The 19,213-nt window shown below is 47.2% G+C and overlaps 1 protein-coding gene across 6 annotated transcripts in view; it reads right to left on the reverse strand.

The window, feature by feature from the left end:
- ATP11A (ATPase phospholipid transporting 11A) overlaps positions 1–19,213 on the reverse strand; it is a 150,837-nt gene that overhangs the window by 69,294 nt on the left and 62,330 nt on the right. For all 6 annotated transcript variants that reach the window (XM_066236820.1, XM_066236822.1, XM_066236825.1 and 3 more), the window contains exon 2: positions 4,293–4,415. In XM_066236820.1, the coding sequence (XP_066092917.1) occupies positions 4,293–4,415 (123 nt within the window). The remainder of the gene's footprint in view (positions 1–4,292; positions 4,416–19,213) is intronic.

The following is a 19,213-nucleotide window of genomic DNA, read 5'->3' on the forward strand; positions in this document are numbered from 1 at the left end:
TTAGCTATAATGCTAATGGTTTCTACTGGTCCCATCCTCCATGTCCCTCAAAGAGACTGGAGGCAGTTTTCTTTTTACCCTTTGTTTTGTGAAGTTAATATGTTATGCACAGTGGGGATTTTTCTGCACTTGGGAGAATCTTGGTTTCCCTCAGAAATGTGACTTTGTATCTGAGCTCTCTTTGTTTTGCAAATGGCTTTGCTCTCTGCACTATAAATAAGGTGTTTTGGGGGTGCAGGCTCACTCTTGCAGACCATCAGTCTTGGCAATGAGTCCTCCCGATACCATCCTTTTTCTCTGTGTTTATTTTCTAATCCTCCACTGTTCCCTCTCGAGACCTGCAAAATTACATGTTGCTCCGGCTCACAAGAGGAAAAATTTCCCTTGCCAGTAATCAAGTTATTTAGCTTTGTTGAAAGTATGGAGTGACAGTGAGCCTGAGCCTACTACTAATTATGTAGCAACTTAGGGCAGAGCTGAGAGCCACATGAATTTTGTGCCCAAAAGTAGTTTTGTGAACTTGTTGAAGCAACGCTCCAACATTCTCTTGAGTCCACTATCTGCCAGCACAGTGAGCTCAGGCAAGCCTGCATGTGGTCAGAAGGGGGTCATGCTGGAAGTAATTTCGTGGTTTTCCTTTTTCTGTCAGACAACTGGCTAGTATGTCTCCCTCAAAAGGAAATAGAACTCAAATCAATCACTGATCACCAATGACTGCGCTTCTATGCCACAGGGCAAAGTTTAACATAACTAGACTGGCCTTTTTTATCCTCTAGTATAAATATGCAAAAGGTAAGTGAGACTTACTGAGCATGTTCTTGTGTACTACTTAAGAAGTCTTAGCCAGCAGTCTTTTCCTTTTAAGATAGAAATAAAAGTTTTCTTCCCAAGAAAACATAGGTATATTACCACAAACAAGTTCTCCAAACTTGCTTAGAAATTTGTTTTACAAGTCAAATTGTATTTTCAGCCTGACCAGGTGGTGGAGCAGTGGATAGAGCGTCAGACTGGGATGCAGAAGGACCCAGTTTCGAGACTCCAAGGTCGCCAGCTTGAGCACGGGCACATCTGGTTTGAGCAAAAGCTCACCAGCTTGGACCCAAGGTCGCTGGCTCGAGCAAGGGGTTACTCGGTCTGCTGAAGGCCCGCGGTCAAGGCACATATGAGAAAGCAATCAATGAACAACTAAGGTGTCACAATGAAAAACTAATGATTGATGCTTCTCATCTCTTCGTTCCTGTCTGTCTGTCCCTGTCTATCCCTCTCTCTGTAAAAAAAAAAAAAATGTATTTTCATATATCCTGAGCTGTTTTTAAATAAAAACAAGAATGCACTCTGGGTTTCCACTCCAGGTGATCTAAATCAATGCCACTGCCGACCTAGTCACCAGCCTGGATTCCAAATCTCACTTTTCTGAGGTCCTCTCCTGAACCAGATCTGACTCACAATAGAGGTGATGTCGTCGGTAACTTTCCCTTGAAATTACACACCATCATCTACTGATATAAAGCCACTGATCCTGCTCTGTGAGGAATTTGAGAGCACAGTCTCCTCTTTACTCTGAGCCGAGATGAAAGCCGACCAGTACTTTACCCAACGCTTGACCCCTCTTCTGTGGGGACTCAGCCTGGCCGGCCCCCTGAAAGGATGTTGACTTAATTCTATTAGTTCCTACTCTAGAGTATCCTGGTATGAAGGAGCTTTTCCAAGAAGAAACAGTTTCAAAAAGGTCCCCAGGAACATGCAGCTCTATCAAACCGCATGTCTAGCACCAGCACAGGGTTTCCTTTGTTGGGAGCCAATGAGGCTCTGGGAGCTCCAGTCCATGTGGGGCAGCTGGGGGGCGGGAAGGCACCACAGCAGGGAGAGGAAGGGTACTCGGACGAAGGGAGAGAAAAGCTGATGAGTGGTAGAGTGAGGAGGTAAGATAAGGCATCTCAAAATTATTGTTGGCTATTAGCTGCGGTAATATTTGAAAGAAAAATAGGACCATAATAAATTGGCTCTAAAACAGGGGTTGGGAACTTATGGCTCGCGAGCCAGATGTGGCTCTTTTGATGGCTGCATCTGGCTTGCAGACAAATCTTTAATAAAAAAAAAAATAACGTTAAAAATATAAAACATTCTCATGTATTACAATCCATTAATTTCCTACCGCTCATGTTCATGGTTGCGGGTGGCTGGAGCCAATCACAGCTGTCCTCCGGGACAACACCAAATTTTTATTGGATAATGCATAACGTACACAGGTCGTTGTATGGCTCTCACGGAATTACATTTTAAAATATGTGGCATTCATGGCTCTCTCAGTCAAAAAGGTTCCCGACCCCTGCTCTAAAACTTGAATCAGATAACAAAGCGGATGGGATTTAGATGTCACTGCTTTCGGTGACAAGGGCTTTTAGTATAAATAAAGCATTCATCAACTTCCAGCTATATTCTGCCAACTGCATCAAGAAGACCCTTTGGTGCTGCCAATCAACCAGGTGCTTTGCATTTCGTACCATTTCTCCACAAAGCCTCGTAGACAACTTTCCATATCTACCAGAAGAAACTGGGGGCTAAAACTATCAATGCCAAGCTTTGCCCCTGGACAGGGAACGCAGCTACACAGAGACTGTATTAGTGGCTGAAGTGCCTTTGACAAACACCCTATCAGACTAGATACGGGGCAGCGTGGGCAGGTCATATGCCCCATCAACTGTACCCCGGACTCCTATCCTGACAAGTTCACACATGGCACAACATTTGAATGTTTTGCAGTGTACTACCCCATCTCTCGATGCATTTGTACTACAAAGGGGATTTTTAAAGAAACGTTTTTGACAGAAACAAATTCATAGATTCAGAGAATAAAGTGATGGCTGCCAGATGGGAGGGGTTTGGGGAGGGAATGAGTGAGAAAGGTGAAAAGATTAAGAAATACAAATTGCCAGTTATAAAATAGAGGGATGTCAAGTAAAGCATAGGCAATGAGTGAATAATATTGTAATAATTATGTATGCTGTCACATGGGTACTCCTTAAGTTACATAAATGTCTAGTCACTGTCTCGTACACCTAAAACTAATATAATATTGTATGTCAAATGCAACTGAAAAAACCTTCTTTATATTTTTCTAATGTTCTTGAGATTTTCTTTTATTTTTGGCCACCAGTTGACAGAGTACACATGTGCACCGCAATCACCTTTATTAATCTCTACTTAAGACTGTGTCAAATCTATAAATGTCACAACTGGACCGGGTTTTGGTTACGGAGCTCCTCCTCATTGTATTGCTCCTCTTCATTTACCATACCTGAGTAAACATGCCTACGTTTGTTTGCCTGAGATTTTGTTTATGAGCAATAACTTACCCATATTGTGTTTCTGGAGAGTAAAGCTGCAATTATTATTATTTATTATTATTTTACATTGCCATTTTTAAATGATTCCATTTAAAAAAAACTGCCTTGAGAAACAAACTTTTGCTGTTTGTTAAGTCTTCTTAACAAACACCCTTTGAGAGCTCATAGGAGCCGCCACACATCCTGGACCCTCATGTGTGAAAGCGTATCTACCACAGATCTACGCAGCTGGTGAACCCAGGAACACGTGCAATCCGTCCTGGGCATGTGTGTAAACACCTAGAAGGAAAGTTCTCCATAATATGAAAAGCCATCATTTACCAATTTCGTCAAAGCCAGCTACAAACTTCTCCACCCAGTCCTCAGACTCATTCAACAGCACTCTCTCAACATGAAATATATGCACCTGCAGTCCCCCGCCCCAGTCAACAAAAACAAGGCACTTTGTTCAAACGATGACATTCTAATCATCTTTTTTCTCTTTGCATGTGCTGCACCTAACTGACAGCCTCTGATATGTGTTCCTTGTTTTCATTTACGAGGTGGTAAAAGGTGTACCTACTCTTTCGCTGGGGACATCTAGCATCATCTCTATTTTATAGTGAGAAAACTCCAGCCTGGGGTGTCATGACTGGCACACAGCCAGACAGCAAATAAGTAAGTGGCAGTAGTTGGAATTGAACGTCCTAGACTTGACACTATGTCCATAATATAATTAAAAGAGTAATGAGGAAAATGTGCACTGACATCTTGGCAAGTCTGAACACGTTCTGGGGACAACCAGAGGGATAATGAGTTCACAAGCCTCATGTAAATTGTAATCACAGCCCTTAGTTGGGAGCAGACAGCAGCTGTAACAGCGGTCCTAGGAGCAGTGTTGCTAACTGCTGTCAGCAAGGTCCAGTGCTCCCCCCCAAATTAATGAACACTCAGACAGGAGGTTACCTTGGAGGAGACTATTCGGTTGTCTGGGTACCTCTGCGGAATGTAGGCCTCAGCACCTGGGGGGGGCTCCTTGTGTCCCACGTAAATGGTCCGACTGTCGACCCAATTCTCTTCTCCTGCACACTGTGGGAAACAGAGTGGTGTTAGTGCCAGTGCCTCAGCCTCAGGGTCTGAAAGTTCTTCCCTCAAGTGTTGGATTTAACACTTGTCCATAGTAACAGGAGCCTGTGCCAACCGACTTATCGCATCATGTGGGACCACAGGGGAGAGCTGGGCCCCACTTGCCATCGCTGGAGCCACCCCCTGATCTGACTCAACCATTATGGGCTAAGTTCTTAAAATCCCTGCCCAATTCTTCAAGGGAATGGTCTGAGCGGGCATTCTGCACTCCCAGTAAAAGCTGAGGAGTAGCCCTGAAAAAGCTAAGCATCAGTGGAAAAAACATAGCACGGGTTCACGTAAAAAAACCTGAATATGTACAGCCCTTGCTGGTTTGCTCAGTGGTAGAGAGTCAGCCTACCAGTGGAAGTCCCAGGTTCAATTCCCAGTCAAAGCACACAGGAGAAGCCACCATCTGCTTCTCCACCCCCTCCCCTTCCCCCTTCTCTCTCTCTCACTTTTCCTCTTATAGCCATGGCTCTAATGGTCCAAGCAATCTGGCCTCAGGCACTGGGGATGGCACTGGGTCTCACCTCAGGTGCTGAAATAGCTCAGTTGCTGAGCAATGGACCAGCAGCCCCACATGGGCAGGGCATCACCCCATAGGGGGCTTGCCAGGTGGATCTCAGTAGGGGCGCATGTGAGAGTCTGTCTCTCTGCCTCCCCACCTCTCACTAAATTAAAATAAATTAAAAAACAATACAACAGCAAAATCCTAAGGCTTCCAAAAGGGAAAAGACAAGGACGGTTAGAAATGTGAGAGAATGCTTTTAATGAAAGAAAATAAAACCTTGAGTTTGTAATAGAAGAATTACTCAACCATTTCAAGTGTCGTCATCAATAAGGCTTTCCTGGAAAGAGAGAAGACTTGGGTCTGACTCATCTTTGTATTATTCAGAGTGTATACACACGAGGCAGTAAGTAAATATCTTCTGAATAGAAAGATCTTTTAAAAACACCCAATTAGACCACAGGCTGATAGCACTTAAATGTCTAATAGAAACACTATAGTTTTTAATTAGAGTTACTAATTAGAGACTAAAATGCAGCCTCTTTTTTTAAAAATTAATTTTAATGGGTACATAGGTATAGAGCAGGGTACATAGGTGTAGAACAGGGGTCCTCAAACTACGGCCCATGGGCCGCATGTGGCCCCCTGAGACCATTTATCCGGCCTCCGCTGTACTTCCGGAAGGGGCACCTCTTTCATTGGTGGTCAGTGAAAGTAGCAAATTGACCATCCCATTAGCCAAAAGCAGGCCCATAGTTCCCATTGAAATACTGCTCAGTTTGTTGATTTAAATTTACTTGTTCTTTATTTTAAATATTGTATTTGTTCCCGTTTTGTTTTTTTACTTTAAAATAAGATATGTGCAGTATGCATAGGGATTTGTCCATAGGTTTTTTTTTTTTGTTTTTTTTGTGTTTTTTTTCCTGAAGCTGGAAACGGGGAGAGACAGTCAGACAGACTCCCGCATGTGCCCGACCGGGATCCACCCGGCAAACCCACCAGGGGCAACGCTCTGCCCACCAGGGGGCGATGCTCTGCCCCTCTGGGGCATCGCTCTGCCACGACCAGAGCCACTCTAGCGCCTGGGGCAGAGGCCAAGGAGCCATCCCCAGAGCCCGGGCCATCTTTGCTCCAATGGAGCCTTGGCAGCGGGAGGGGAAGAGAGAGACAGAGAGGAAGGAGGGGGGGGGTGGAGAAGCAAATGGGCGCTTCTCCTATGTGCCCTGGCCGGGAATCAAACCTGGGTCCCCCGCACGCCAGGCCGACGCTCTACCGCTGAGCCAACCGGCCAGGGCCTCCATAGTTTTTTTTTAATAGTCCGGCCCTCCAACGGTCTGAGGGACAGTGAACTGGACCCCTGTGTAAAAAGCTTGGGGACCCCTGGTGTAGAGAAAACATCTCGAGGTCATTTTGACATTTGATTATGTTGCAACATAAAATGCAGTGTCTTACAGAAGCCCCAGCATAGGGTCCTGGGCATCACACTTCAATTCCTCTGCAGGAACTCTGAAGATACTGGCTTCCCTGAAGGTATGATAAACAGTGCTGGAAAGGAAATGGAAACCCTCCTGGTTGCAGGGAAAGTCATTGTGATGGAACAGGGAGAATAAATGAACATTGGAGTCAATGATCTGGCTCAGTTATTGCTGAGACACTCGTGAGCCTCAGATAAGTTGACTTTCTGAATTGAACTCCATCACCATGAGTGGTGACAGCACCTCCCTCAGAGTTGTCGAGAAGGAACTGGGGCAACAAAACCAGACCTATGGCAATGCTCCAGCCTGGTACAGGTTCCTTCTGCTGACAGTGGGCCCACCCTCTGTGGCTTCAGGGAACACTCACTTTCCAAAGCCAAACAGACAGGGATAACAAGGAATCCAGCATTTCTAGTGTTTGAGGTTATCATGAGTCTTACATTGCCTTCTTTTCTTTTTTGCTTATAACTGTAATCTCCTTAGCTCATCTATCAACCTCTCGGGAATAAGAAGACTTTTCATGTTGCCCCCCACCCACCCAGCACATTCTCCACAGTAGCTGCATGCTTGGGCATTCCCTTAGTTAGTCAATGCCACCGACGACGCCTTTTATTAGAGCCTCGCTTTGCGGGACAGTCCATGTGACTAAGGATCAAGAGCACACCGGTCTCTAACTCCCCCATGCTTCAGAGATGCTCTGCAGAGACCCAGGGAACGGTACAGGCTCCCTGGGACAGAACAGGCAGAGGTGCCCCTGCCTCACCAGATGTGAGCAGAGTGCTTCTTCCTTGGCGGGAACTTGGCCTGAGCCCCCCCCCACACACACACCGCGGCTGCCCTGTAGTAACCTGGGTACTCGGAAGGCCAGGGTGGCTCCCCAGCCTGCGCGAGCCCCCCCTCCTCGGCCGCCTCACTGCCCCGTGGCTCTTCCCTGCGCCCTTCCTATTTGGGGTGAGGCTACTCAGGAGGGAGAGATGTTTACTTTTAAAAAGCTGCCTAAGCTTCATAAATAAATCTCTGGATATGAAAAGTTAGGAAAATTTATAAAGTCCCTGACTTCCCTGTATCTCTCTGAGCCTGGCCAAGCACGTGCTTCTCATTCCTGTGGGTTCAGGAAGTCACAGTGAAAAAGAATCTATAACAAATGAACCTGAAAGGGAAAGGCATGAAAATATAAATTTTAATACAAAAATAGAAAACCCTTCTTCTGAGCTTCAAAGACAGCAGCTGGCTTTCAGCCCTCTGCTCAAATTGGAGAAGCTCAAATCTTTCCACGGCTCAGGGTCATGCCGCGCTGCCCTGTCAGGGGAGCTGGTGCTTCCCGGGCACTTCCGCCAGGGACAGAAAGGACCCCTGTCTCTGGGGAGGCAGAGCCAGGATGAATTTTATTCAGGCTAATGTATATTCAGTATCCCATGTGTGGAGCTGGAGGAGAAAGGCTGGCTGGGCAGGGCAGGGCAGGGGTGGGGTAACACATGGGGACGAGGCCTGGAGAGCCACCTGACAGTAGTAGCTCATGTTCTCAGAGGGGGCAAGAGGACATTTACCCCCCCCCCCAGCCAGTGTGCGCTCAGGACCCATGGCCCCACACGGGACACCAGCGGCAGCCCCCTTTCCAGAACCAGGGAGGACGGCTGCAGTTCCGCCAAACAGGAGCCATGGAGAAACTGTCACCATAAATCACGCTAACAATAGCTATCCGAAAATCCTTTCCAGCTCCTTCCCTTAATTCTTTTTTTCTAAAGGTATTTTTGACATTTGGGGTTGATCCACTGCAGCCTAAAAAGCAGCCTTTCTGACAGGCAGGGAGCATGGCTGGTGCTGCGGAAACATTGACCCCCGGGCGGTGTTACCTATGGGGGAACGCTCTCTAAAGCATCCTGTGTCCCTCCTGCCCAAGTGACACTCAGGCTCAAAAGCTCTCTGGGGCAGTGCTCCAGTGTGTGCCGAGTGTTCAGTTAAATATTAATTCCTGCTCTCCCGAACCTCGGAGGCCAGGGCTCGGAAACGCTCCCCCTCCAAGTCACTTGACTGACTCACTCTTTAAATAGACTCTAATATAACCTCCCACTTGACAGAGAGTAATACCAAGCCAAGAACCTCCGCCAAGGAGGCCTGGGTCGTAACAGGAAAATGTCATAACGGCCGATGTGCAAAATGGCTTAAACAGGGTTCAATCAGCTATTTAAATAATGAGTGGCAATACTAGTCTGGCCTACCCTGTGACCTCGGCCACAACTAGTAATAAAGTGCTGAGAGGAACGAAACAGTACTTCTGAGAGGACAGGCAAAGCTGGGGGCCCTAAAGACTATGCTGTAGTTAAGAGCTTAAGCCAGGTGGATAAAAAGATCTCAACTCTGCTCCGTACTTTTAAATAAGTCCTTTGCCCGGCGTATCCACAGTGTAAATGCTCCACGCCCGCTAGCCATGAGCAGCAGTCTCAGCATCAGCCCCACTGCTGTGGTCAGCACAGTGCTTGTGTGCACGAGAGTCCTATTTTACTTAGTCCTGGCCTCAAAGTGTGAGAGGAGTGGTGCAGGCACTTCGGACATGCCAGAGAGAGGCTGGGAAATGCTTCTTTTAAGTGAAAAGGATGTACATCTAGGGAAAAAACAGCATATTTGGGTTCAGTTCTGTCCATGGTTCAGGCATCTACTGGGAGTCTTGGAAATACACCCCCCCCCCAGGATAAAGGGAGACTACTGCGTTTGGCTGTCTGGCTGGTTCCAAGTTGAAAATGGGGGCAAAATATAGGTGGTCAGTAACTAACCCTGACTTTTCTGGACTGGTGGCTGCAGAAGTGTGGGCAAGAGCTCCACTGTTGGGACTGGCCCGGGAGGTGTCAGCAGCTTTTACAAGTAAAGGAGAGGCCCTGGCCAGCAGGCTCAGTGGATAGAGCGTCAGTCTGGCGTATGGACATCCCAGGTTCAGTTCCCAGTCAGGGTACACAAGAGAAGCTACCATCTGCTTCTCTCCCCTTTCCTTTAACCCTTCTTTCCCTCTTCCCCTTCTGCAACCAGTGTTTCAATTGGTTCGAGCATTGGCCCCAGGCACTGAGCCAAGCACGTCAGGCATTAAAAATAGCTCGGTTGATTCAAGCATTGGCCCCACATGGCGTTGCCGGGTGGATCCTAGTCAGGCACATGTGGAAGTCTATCTTGCCTCCTCTCACTTAATAAAATTTTTTTAAAAAAAGGAAAAAGAGAATCCTAGGACTAGAATTAAATAAAATTAGTTTTCATAAAAGTTGTATTAAAGAAAAATGAGTAACATCAGCACTGTTGTACCTGGAAGCCCAAGACCCTCAGCACCTCATGAATAAGCTCTGACCTCTTCAGGGGTTGGAATGGGGTTCCAGGCTCTCTTCAGAGAGCAGCAGGAACATGTGACCAGCCAGCCCTGCCTTAAAAGTCTGCTTTCGCTGTGCTCCAATCCTCTGACCTGCAGTGGGAAAAATTAGTTCTATCTTCCCAAGAGACATTAACACCCTTTACCAATCTCACTATTTCACGAATATTGGTATCCTGCTAATGTGAGCCAGACAAATAGCAGAGGATGTATCCAAATTATAAATGTAGACTTGTTTCAGCTCTCTAATTCTACAAACTGTCAAGATATATAAAACTACCTATCCATTTCTCTCAAAAGTAATACCCTCTGCCCGACTAGGGGGAGGCACAGTGGATAGTGTCGGACTGGGACGCAAAAGACACAGGTTCGAAACCCTGAGGTCACCGACTTGAGCATGGGCTCTCCAGCTTGAATGCAGGGTCACTGGCTTGAGTGCGGGATCACAGACATAACCCCAAGGTCACTGGCTTGAAGCCCAAGGTCACTGACTTGAGCCCAAGGTCGTTGGCTTGAGCAAGGGGTCACTCGGTCTGCTGTAGCCCCCCCAGTCAAGGCACATGAGAGCAATCAGTGAACAACTGAAGTGTCGCAACTAAGAACTGATGCTTCTCATCTCCCTTCCTGTCTGCCTGTCCCTATAGGTCCCTCTCTCTGACTCTCTCTCTGTCACTGTCAGAGTAGTGCCCTCAACCAGACAGAAATCTCAAAAGACTATTTCTAACCTGTCCACTCTGACATATACACAGGACACAGAGACTGCAGGTCAAAGGAGAACACTGCTGAAATGCGCTCCACCAGGCCCCCTTCCCATTCACAGGTGTTCAGAGTGATGAGGGAGATACATTTCTCCTGCTTCGCCTGAGCATTTCTCTTCAGGGATGGAGAAGAGAAGCTGAATTAGGAAAGAAACAGTGATCTGGAAAGGCTGGCCTGGTCTGGAACAGATCAGGGCAAAGGAGTTGAATCAGAGAATCTTCTAAACCAGTGGTCCCCAACCTTTTTTGGGCCACGGACCAGTTTAATGTCAGAAAATATTTTCACAGACCGGCCTTTAGGGTGGGACGGATAAATGTATCACGTGACCGAGACAAGCGTCAAGAATCTTAGACGGATGTAACAGAGGGAATCTGGTCATTTTTAAAAAATAAAACATCGTTCAGACTTAAATATAAATAAAACGGAAATAATGTAAGTTATTTATTCTTTCTCTGCGGACCAGTACCAAATGGCCCACGGACCGGTACAGGTCTGTGGCCCAGGGGTTGGGGGCCACTGTTCTAAATAATTTGTACCTCTTCACTCAAGTGCTGGCCCTGATGCTGCCTCCTCCCCTTCCAGCCCCCACTTCCTCCCTCTCACCCCCAGGGCAGTAAAGACCTCGCCCCCAGGAGCACAGACAGGTTGGAGGTTCCTAACGGGGGGGGGGCACCGCCTAGGGGAGTGTTCTCAACTGCACAAGTACATGTTAACAGGGGCGCCTACAACCCAGAGGGCCTATGATGAGAAACATCACCTGACTCATGAAGGGCTGAGTGCAGACTATACGTAAATGTAAAAGGACTCCTTACCCGCCCTGTTGTCCTGCACTGTTGTCCAACTCTTTCTGGACCTTCCCTGGTAGCTAAGTTGCCTAGCAGGTCTGCAGGGAGCTAAATCCACAAAGCATCACTGTTTACTAGCAGTTCAAAGAGCTCTATTCTGGGCGTGGGGGAGAAAAAGACAGTCCCCCACCTCATCCGAACCTGAAAGGTGATGAGAAATTGTGCCTGACACCCTCCCAGCTAAGTAGAGAGGGAGGGGCAGCCATCCCTGCAGGCCCCCACCTCCACATTCCTGCGGGAATCACAAGATCTTCTGCCAAGACGCAGGTGAATAGAAGTCAAGCCTTTGCTTGACTCATAGCCTTGGGGACAGCCTACATGGTCCCCCAGGATATGTGAAAGGTCCCTGGGTTTCCACGGTGAAGCCAGTCCCTTATAAAAATACTAGAAAATCATATTTCTAATAAGGGATTTGTATCTGACATACATACAAGTCTGTCACAACTCAATAAGAAAAAGACAAAATAATGAGGATTTAAAGAGACATTTTCCCAAAAATTTACAAATGGCCAACAGTACATGAAAAAAATGTCCGTATCAACAGTCATCAGGGACATGCAAATCAGACCCTGCCCAAGGGAGAGAAGCTGGACACAAAGGGCCAGACACTGTGTGGCTTCATGATACCACAGGCAAATCCAGACACAGAGAGTAGACCTGCAGTTGCCAGGGGCTGGCTAGGGGGTGACTGCTAAGACGTACTGGGTTTATTTGGGGGGTGGTGAAAATATTTTATAATTAAATTAAGGTGGTGATGGTCCCATAACTTGGTAACTGTACTAAAACCACTGACTTGCACCTTTTCTTTTCTTTTTTTAAAAAATTTTTTATAAGGTGGACCGGAAAGTTCTGTCCGTTTCTATCTCAATAAGTTTCGACACGTAAGCACATGTTTATTTGGTGCATGTGTGCCTCTCTATTTTTATCACTTAATGTATACATACTGACGTAGCAAATTAACCAAAACAAAGTTGATTCACGTTAGTCTTATGTGTGAAGCGATAGTGTACCCGTGGCTACTGATAAAGTTCATTTACGCCACTGTATTGTATACGAATTTCAACAAGGAAGAAATGCTACAGAAGCATGTCTGTCGCATCCACCATATTCCCTGGACTTAGCACCCTCCGACTATCACTTGTTTTTGTCCTTACAAAATTTTTTGAAGGGCAAAAAATTCAAAAGTGAAGAAGATATTATTAAACAAGCACTGGTTCAATTTTTCGCATCAAAAGATAAAACATTTTTCAAAAATAGGATATATAAAGTGCCCTCACGCTGGCAAGGAATCATTAATAATAATGGCAATTATATTATTTAATCAAGTTTATTGACGGTAAGAAAAATTTGTATTTTGTTTTATTCCAAAAACAGACAGAACTTTCCGGTAGACCTGATATTTATTGATTTTAGAGAAAGGAGGGAGAGAGAAAGGAGGTGAGGAGTGGGAAGCATCAACTCATAGTTGCTTTTCATGTGTGCTTTAACGGGGCAAGGTCAGGGTTTTGAACTGGCGACCTCAGCATTCCAGGTTGAGGTTTTATCCACTGCAAAACCACAGGTCAGGCGACTTGCACCTTTTCACCAAGAAAATTTTATGATGTACAAATTACATCTCAATAAAGCAGTCAGTTAGCTCTTTCAGGGCCAGTCCTGGGTTCCCAGCACTGCGCACCCTGTGCCTGAGTCGGGGCGGCCCTCACCCAGGGGCAGCGGCACCTCACTTCATGGATGCTGCTTCTACCTACTGCTTCTCCCGCCACAGAGAAGAATGCACTTTATCAGAATGCAGGATTCTCTCCATTTTAGGGAAAATGAGTAACATTTTTAAGGTTCTGTTTTTAATATAGAGCATTTCCTAATGGATGAAAATGAGTTGAAAGCATTTCCAAAGTAGTATGCCTAAGAGCAGAGAAACTTGAAAAGTTTATACTCGGCATACAATAGGAAAAACAGAGCTAAGAGCAAACACCTGGCTCTGGCAGATTGGCTCAGTGGTAGAGCGTCGGCCTGGCGTGCAGGAGTCCCAGGTTCGATTTCCGGCCAAGGCACACAGGAGAAGCGCCCATCTGTTTCTCCACCCCTCCCCCTCTCCTTCCTCTCTGTCTCTCTCTTCCCCTCCCGCAGCCAAGGCTCTATTGGAGCAAAGTTGGCCCGGGCGCTGAGGATGGCTCTATGGCCTCTGCCTCAGGCGCTAGAATGGCTCTGGTTGCAACAGAGCAATGCCCCAGATGGGCAGAGCATCGCCCCCTGGTGGGCGTGCCGGTCTGTCTGACTGCCTCCCCGTTTCCAACTTCAGAAAAATACCAAAAAAAAAAAAAAAAAAAAAAAAGAGCAAACACCTGTAGGTGTAGCCAAGGTAAATAACATATTCCTTCAAGTATAAGACGCATATCTAACAACTGGGTGTGTCTTTATATAGGTTGTAGAATTTTTTACTTGCATTTCCAGCTTTTTCCCATGGATAAGGAAGTTGTATGAATTTTATGGTGAATAAAATTTGAGTTCAATAACTTTATGTAATACATTTCCCCCCAAATTTCGGGCCCCAAAATTAAGGTGCGTCTTATACATGGGAATGTCTCACACATAGGGAAATATGGTAACTTGCTCCTCCGGCTACACCAGGAGTCCCCAAACTTTTTACACGAGGGGCCAGTTCACTGTCCCTCAGACCGTTGGAGGGCCAAACTATAAAAAAACTATGAACAAATCCCCATGCATACTGCACATATCTTATTTTAAAGTAAAAAAAACAAAACGGGGACAAATACAATATTTAAAATAAAGAACAAGTAAATTTAAATTAAAAACTGACCAGTATTTCAATGGGAACTATGGGCCTGCTTTTGGCTAATGGGATGGTCAATGTGCTCCTCTCACTGACCACCAATGAAAGAGGTGCCCCTTCCGGAAGTGCAGTGGGGCCAGATAAATGGCCTCAGGGGGCTGCATGCAGCCCACGGGCCATAGTTTGGGGACCCCTGGGTTACAGTGGCTATCGATTATTTCAGATGCAATGGCCATGCAATGGCCATGTTCCTCCCAGAACTGCAAAGCCAAATAGTCAAGAGAGGGAGGGATTTTACAAGTGTTTCTTTAGTGTGAACATTTTCTCACACTCACACACACACCCCCCACCACTCCAGTAAAGACATGAGTCTTTCTGAATTTAGAATTCAATCAAAAAATGGCTGAACTGACACCAAGTTTCAGCAATCATAGCTTGACCAACTTTGCCACCAACTTAATAATGATTTGGTGTATGCTTGCCTGAGTGTTAAAGTTAGAAAGCACACAGGGACAAGAGATTTTTAAAAATATGCTGAAAATCAGTTTTAGCCGATGTTAGTCGCCTAATGGAAGTTTTGAATTTCAGCTGAAACAAACAAAACCGATTTAGCTGAATTACATTGTGGTACCAGGACTGGGACACAGCATGTAATCTATCCTCAAATTACTAGATCAATTTTTATAGAGGTAGTTTTTCCCAACCACCATTTTCAAATTTACAGAGATCCAATGACAAAGTGATTCCTTATTCTGATATCTGTTTATAGCTTTGAGAGGCAACATTTCTTGTTCAGTGGGTAAGTAGACAACACAGGGCTTAGGTTATTTCTAAAAATAGGGGATTTTTCTGGCTCCCTTTTCACAGGCAGCTCCAGCATTCCTGTGACAAAGACAATGGTGACATCGGATCCTTTTGTCTGCCCAGCCCACATCCCACACACGTCTGTGTTTTTCAATCTTGCTGTTGTTAAGCCTCACTCAGGTATAACATAATACAAAGGGGAACCTTTGTGTTGATAGGTAAAAGTTATGTGCCACGAATCACCAGCCCTTCTGATGGCCAGTAAGCAGGGCCTAGAACTCAAGGCTTCGAGGCCTGCCATGGTGCCAAAGAAATCCAGGCTGTGCCCTCACTTCTGTGCACACTAGACCTGAACCGCTGGCATCTGTTGACACACAAGATGGAAACCTCACTGCAACTCTTCATTCTCAACGCTGCATGACAACCGAAAATACTTTTTTGCCAATAAAATGTAACCAGAGCAAAAAAACTGGCCCTGGCTGGTTGGCTCAGTGGTAGAGCGTCGGCCTGGCGTGCAGGAGTCCCGAGTTCAATTCCCGGCCAGGGCACACAGGAGAAGCGCCTATCTGCTTCGCCACCCCTCCCCTTCTCCTTCCTCTATGTCTCTCTTCCCCTCCTGCAGCCAAGGCTCCACTGGAGTAAAGTTTGCCTGGGCGCTGGGGATGGCTCTGTGGCCTCTGCCTCAGGTGCTAGAATGGCTCTGATTGCGGCAGAGCGATGCCCCGGATGCGCAGAGCATCGCCCCTTGGTGGGCATGCCTGGTGGATCCCGGTTGGGCGCATGCGGGAGTCTGTCTGACTGCTTCCCCGTTTCCAAATTCGGAAAAATACAAAAACAAAAACAAACAAACAAAAACACTTTGATATCATCCAGCTCACCCTATGTTTTTGACAAAAACAAGTTTCCGGACGAGGTTGCATATGAAGAAGCCACCATCTTTACTGCAGCTTTAAATCTAAAATGGCAGGAAAGTGACGAAATGGACTGGACATTCCATGCAGGCTCCCTCCCCACTAAAACTCTGAGTGACTTCCTTATAGTGTTCTTTATAATAATACATTTACATAATGGCGACATCACCACGTTTGCCATGGGTTACTGAAGGGCTCGGAAGCCTCATCATAGCGAAGGAAGCTTCCTGTTAAACTCTGTAAGAAAATTACCTGTCATCACCTATCCTGTGTGCACCACAGAGGCTCAGCTCACCTAGGATAGCAGGGACAAGGGAAGGATTCACCGTACACTGGTTCTGGGCCTGGGATAGGGCACAGGTGGGGAGAAAAGGAGCAGGGTAGTGTCCCTGCCTAGCAGGAGGGACAGCACAGAATCCAGCTCAGGAGGCAGGTGAACCTGTGTAAGAGGTATGCTCCCAAGTCAAAAGTCAGGAAACCAGGACCTGTCAATAAGCACCAACAACTGAAATACAAGCTGACCTTAAAAAGTGGGGAGGGGGTGGGGGGCAGGGGAAGATGAACCAAAGCGAGTGAGCAAGAGAATTCTAAGAGGAGATGAGGCTTACAGGTGTTGGGAGGCCTCCAGGAAGAACCATATAATAATGTATGAGAACTGAAGGCCAGCTCCCCTGCCCCAGGGATCAGGGAGTTCAGCTGGGTCCTCGCCAGAGAGGAAAGCCCAGCATGGAGGCCACAGGCCACGGTGCCCAGCACCAGCCCTATCTGTCATCAGGAATGCAGGCCACTGCTGCCCAGCCCTGTTGGCTCTTACCCCAAAGAGAACAGGAGTGGGAATCATGAGTCACTGATGAAAGAATTACTACCCTTCTGTGAACCAGGGGCAAGGGCTGCCATGGCCCACAGCACAGCACTTCAACCCCACACCCCTCAGAGCTTCAGAGGGGCACAGGGAGGTGGCGGGCCCAGCAGTGGTGTGCGGGTACTAAGGGGCATGGAAGCTGGTGCCATTTATGAAGGGAAAGGTACACGGGCCGAAACCAGATTTCCAGGCGGACAGGAGAGAGAAGCAGGCAGACTACTGGGGTCCTGTCCAGTTCCCATACCTGCTTCCCAGTTGGCTAACCTGCACCTAAATCTGTTCATTACTCTCCAGACAACCCCCCAATAACACCCCACTCATCATGACAGAAATAAATCATGGTGTGCCCCCAGCTACTGAAACTACAATGCAAATTCAGTAGCTTCTCAGTAGTAAAACGTAGGTTAAGATACCAGAACACGGACAGGCCAAGGAAATTAGCCAAAGCACATGGATCAGCACAAAACACCGCACTTAGGACAGTGGATGAAACTCAATTAGCAAGAGAGGCGCTCAAATAACCAAGTCTCCAACCCCCCAGTTCCTCATAAGGCTCTACAAACACTGTCACCCAGGAGGCCGGTGCAAAAACCATGTGATTTCTATATTTACTTCCCATTACTGAGTCTTTCTAGAGAGGAATTAGCTGGAAGACTAAGCAAACGACATACCCAATTCACAAACAAGAACATGTTGGTATACATATAGGCTTTTAACAGCTGAAATTATATACCTTCAACTGCCTTGTAGGCATATTTTCTAAATATTGAATATATATCTAATGAAGGCAACTGCAGGACTGAGTCAGGAATTACGGCACACTGTTTAGTGAAAATACCGACAAATTGGATAACAACATACACAGAACAGCTTTAGCAATCGTGGTTCAGCTGGGCTACAGTCTGGAAGCAGGCTGCCTGAAACCCGGCATGAATCTCAGACACAGAAGCGGAGATGCCATTTGGGGAAGATCGCTGCACTGGAGCCCGAGGCTGAGGCTGACCCTTCCTCACCAACCCCACGGAAGGCTGCAACCTGGGAGACTAGGGAGGTGACCGGCCGAGGTCCACCAGCAAGTCCTTCGACCTAAGGCTGTGCTGAGGCGGCAGACACCAGAGCGGGGGAACAGAGGGCGATGCTGGCGGGCTCCCCACGTGGTCGGCTCTGTCGTCTGAATGTAGCTCCCACTATAGGGCTGTCACGGGCCTTTCAGGACCAAAGACGACAGAGTGGACGGAAGGACAAGTGATGAGAGTACAGGAGGAGGCAGAGCGGGACAGTCCCATAAAGCAAACCTGGGCCTGGAGTCCCTTTGGAAGAAAGGACTACACTGAGAACACAGCCCGAAGGGGAGAGGCCACCTGAAGCCACCTAAGCCACCCAGAAAGCAGTGAGCCGGAAGGTCATAGCAAAATTACAGTGAAATTCTAGCAGAGTTCATTGTCGTTTTTGTTCATGTAATTACACAGCCACTAAAACCTTCCAGGACTTCAAAGGCCATGGATTTCTAACAGCTAGCCCTGTATAACAAAATACAACTGAACCATCCTCAATAACACACTCTGGTCACTGCACTCCCCTCCCCCTAGTAAATGCTCCCTGCAGCAGGGGACTTGAAGGGTCAGTAGGAGAAGCTTCTAGAACAGGAAGCTGCAGGCTTGGAGGGACAGTCAACAACTATCCCAGCACCTCTGCAGGAGGTGAGAAGTAGCACGCCACCTCACAGACAGATGAGAGGTGATCATAACAAAAGTAGACACCTCACAGAGAAAGGGAGCGAAATTAATTCTCCCACTGTTACTCAGTGACGCGCTGACCCTCCTGATGATTGGGGGGGGGGGGGCAGCGATCCAGCCTGAAGCCAGCAGGAGATGAAAAGCTTGCAAAGCACCATCAGAAAGGCTCCTGGGTCTCATCTCTGACAGACCCCACCCAGAGACAAAGATGTGACGCTGACCATGGGGCCGTCCTAGAGACAGCAGCTGGGCCTGCACTGTCTTCCTGAAAGGCCACTGGGCAAACGCGGACCACCTGTTCCTGGTCAGCAGGTCCAGAGGGACACCAACAGCCGGAGGAATCATTATTGCAGCCAGGGGTTCATGAGACGGTGAAGCAGTGTCCTCATAACTGGCTCCCACAGTGAGAGCATTCTGGGATGAGGGTGAGGCCCAGCCCACAATATGGAGGTCCTGATGAGCAGGCCTCCCCGTGTTGGTCCCAGGATGACTGCTGGGAGGATGATGCCTCTCCAAGACACTGGTCCTTAGGGAAAGGAGTGTAGAGGTGCGGGGATATGAGAGTCTGCCGCCTTCTCTGTTGGAAGAAGCCACCCTTGGGTCTGAAAGTCACGTGTCCCATGCAAGCTTCCAGCCCGCAAGGTGCGAATGTATATATAAAAATGTATAAACATCTTGGGAAATGGACAGCCACACAGAGAGCCTCCACAGCCTTGACT

This window comes from Saccopteryx bilineata, chromosome 6, assembly GCF_036850765.1.
Source record: "Saccopteryx bilineata isolate mSacBil1 chromosome 6, mSacBil1_pri_phased_curated, whole genome shotgun sequence".
Lineage (NCBI taxonomy): Eukaryota > Metazoa > Chordata > Mammalia > Chiroptera > Emballonuridae > Saccopteryx > Saccopteryx bilineata.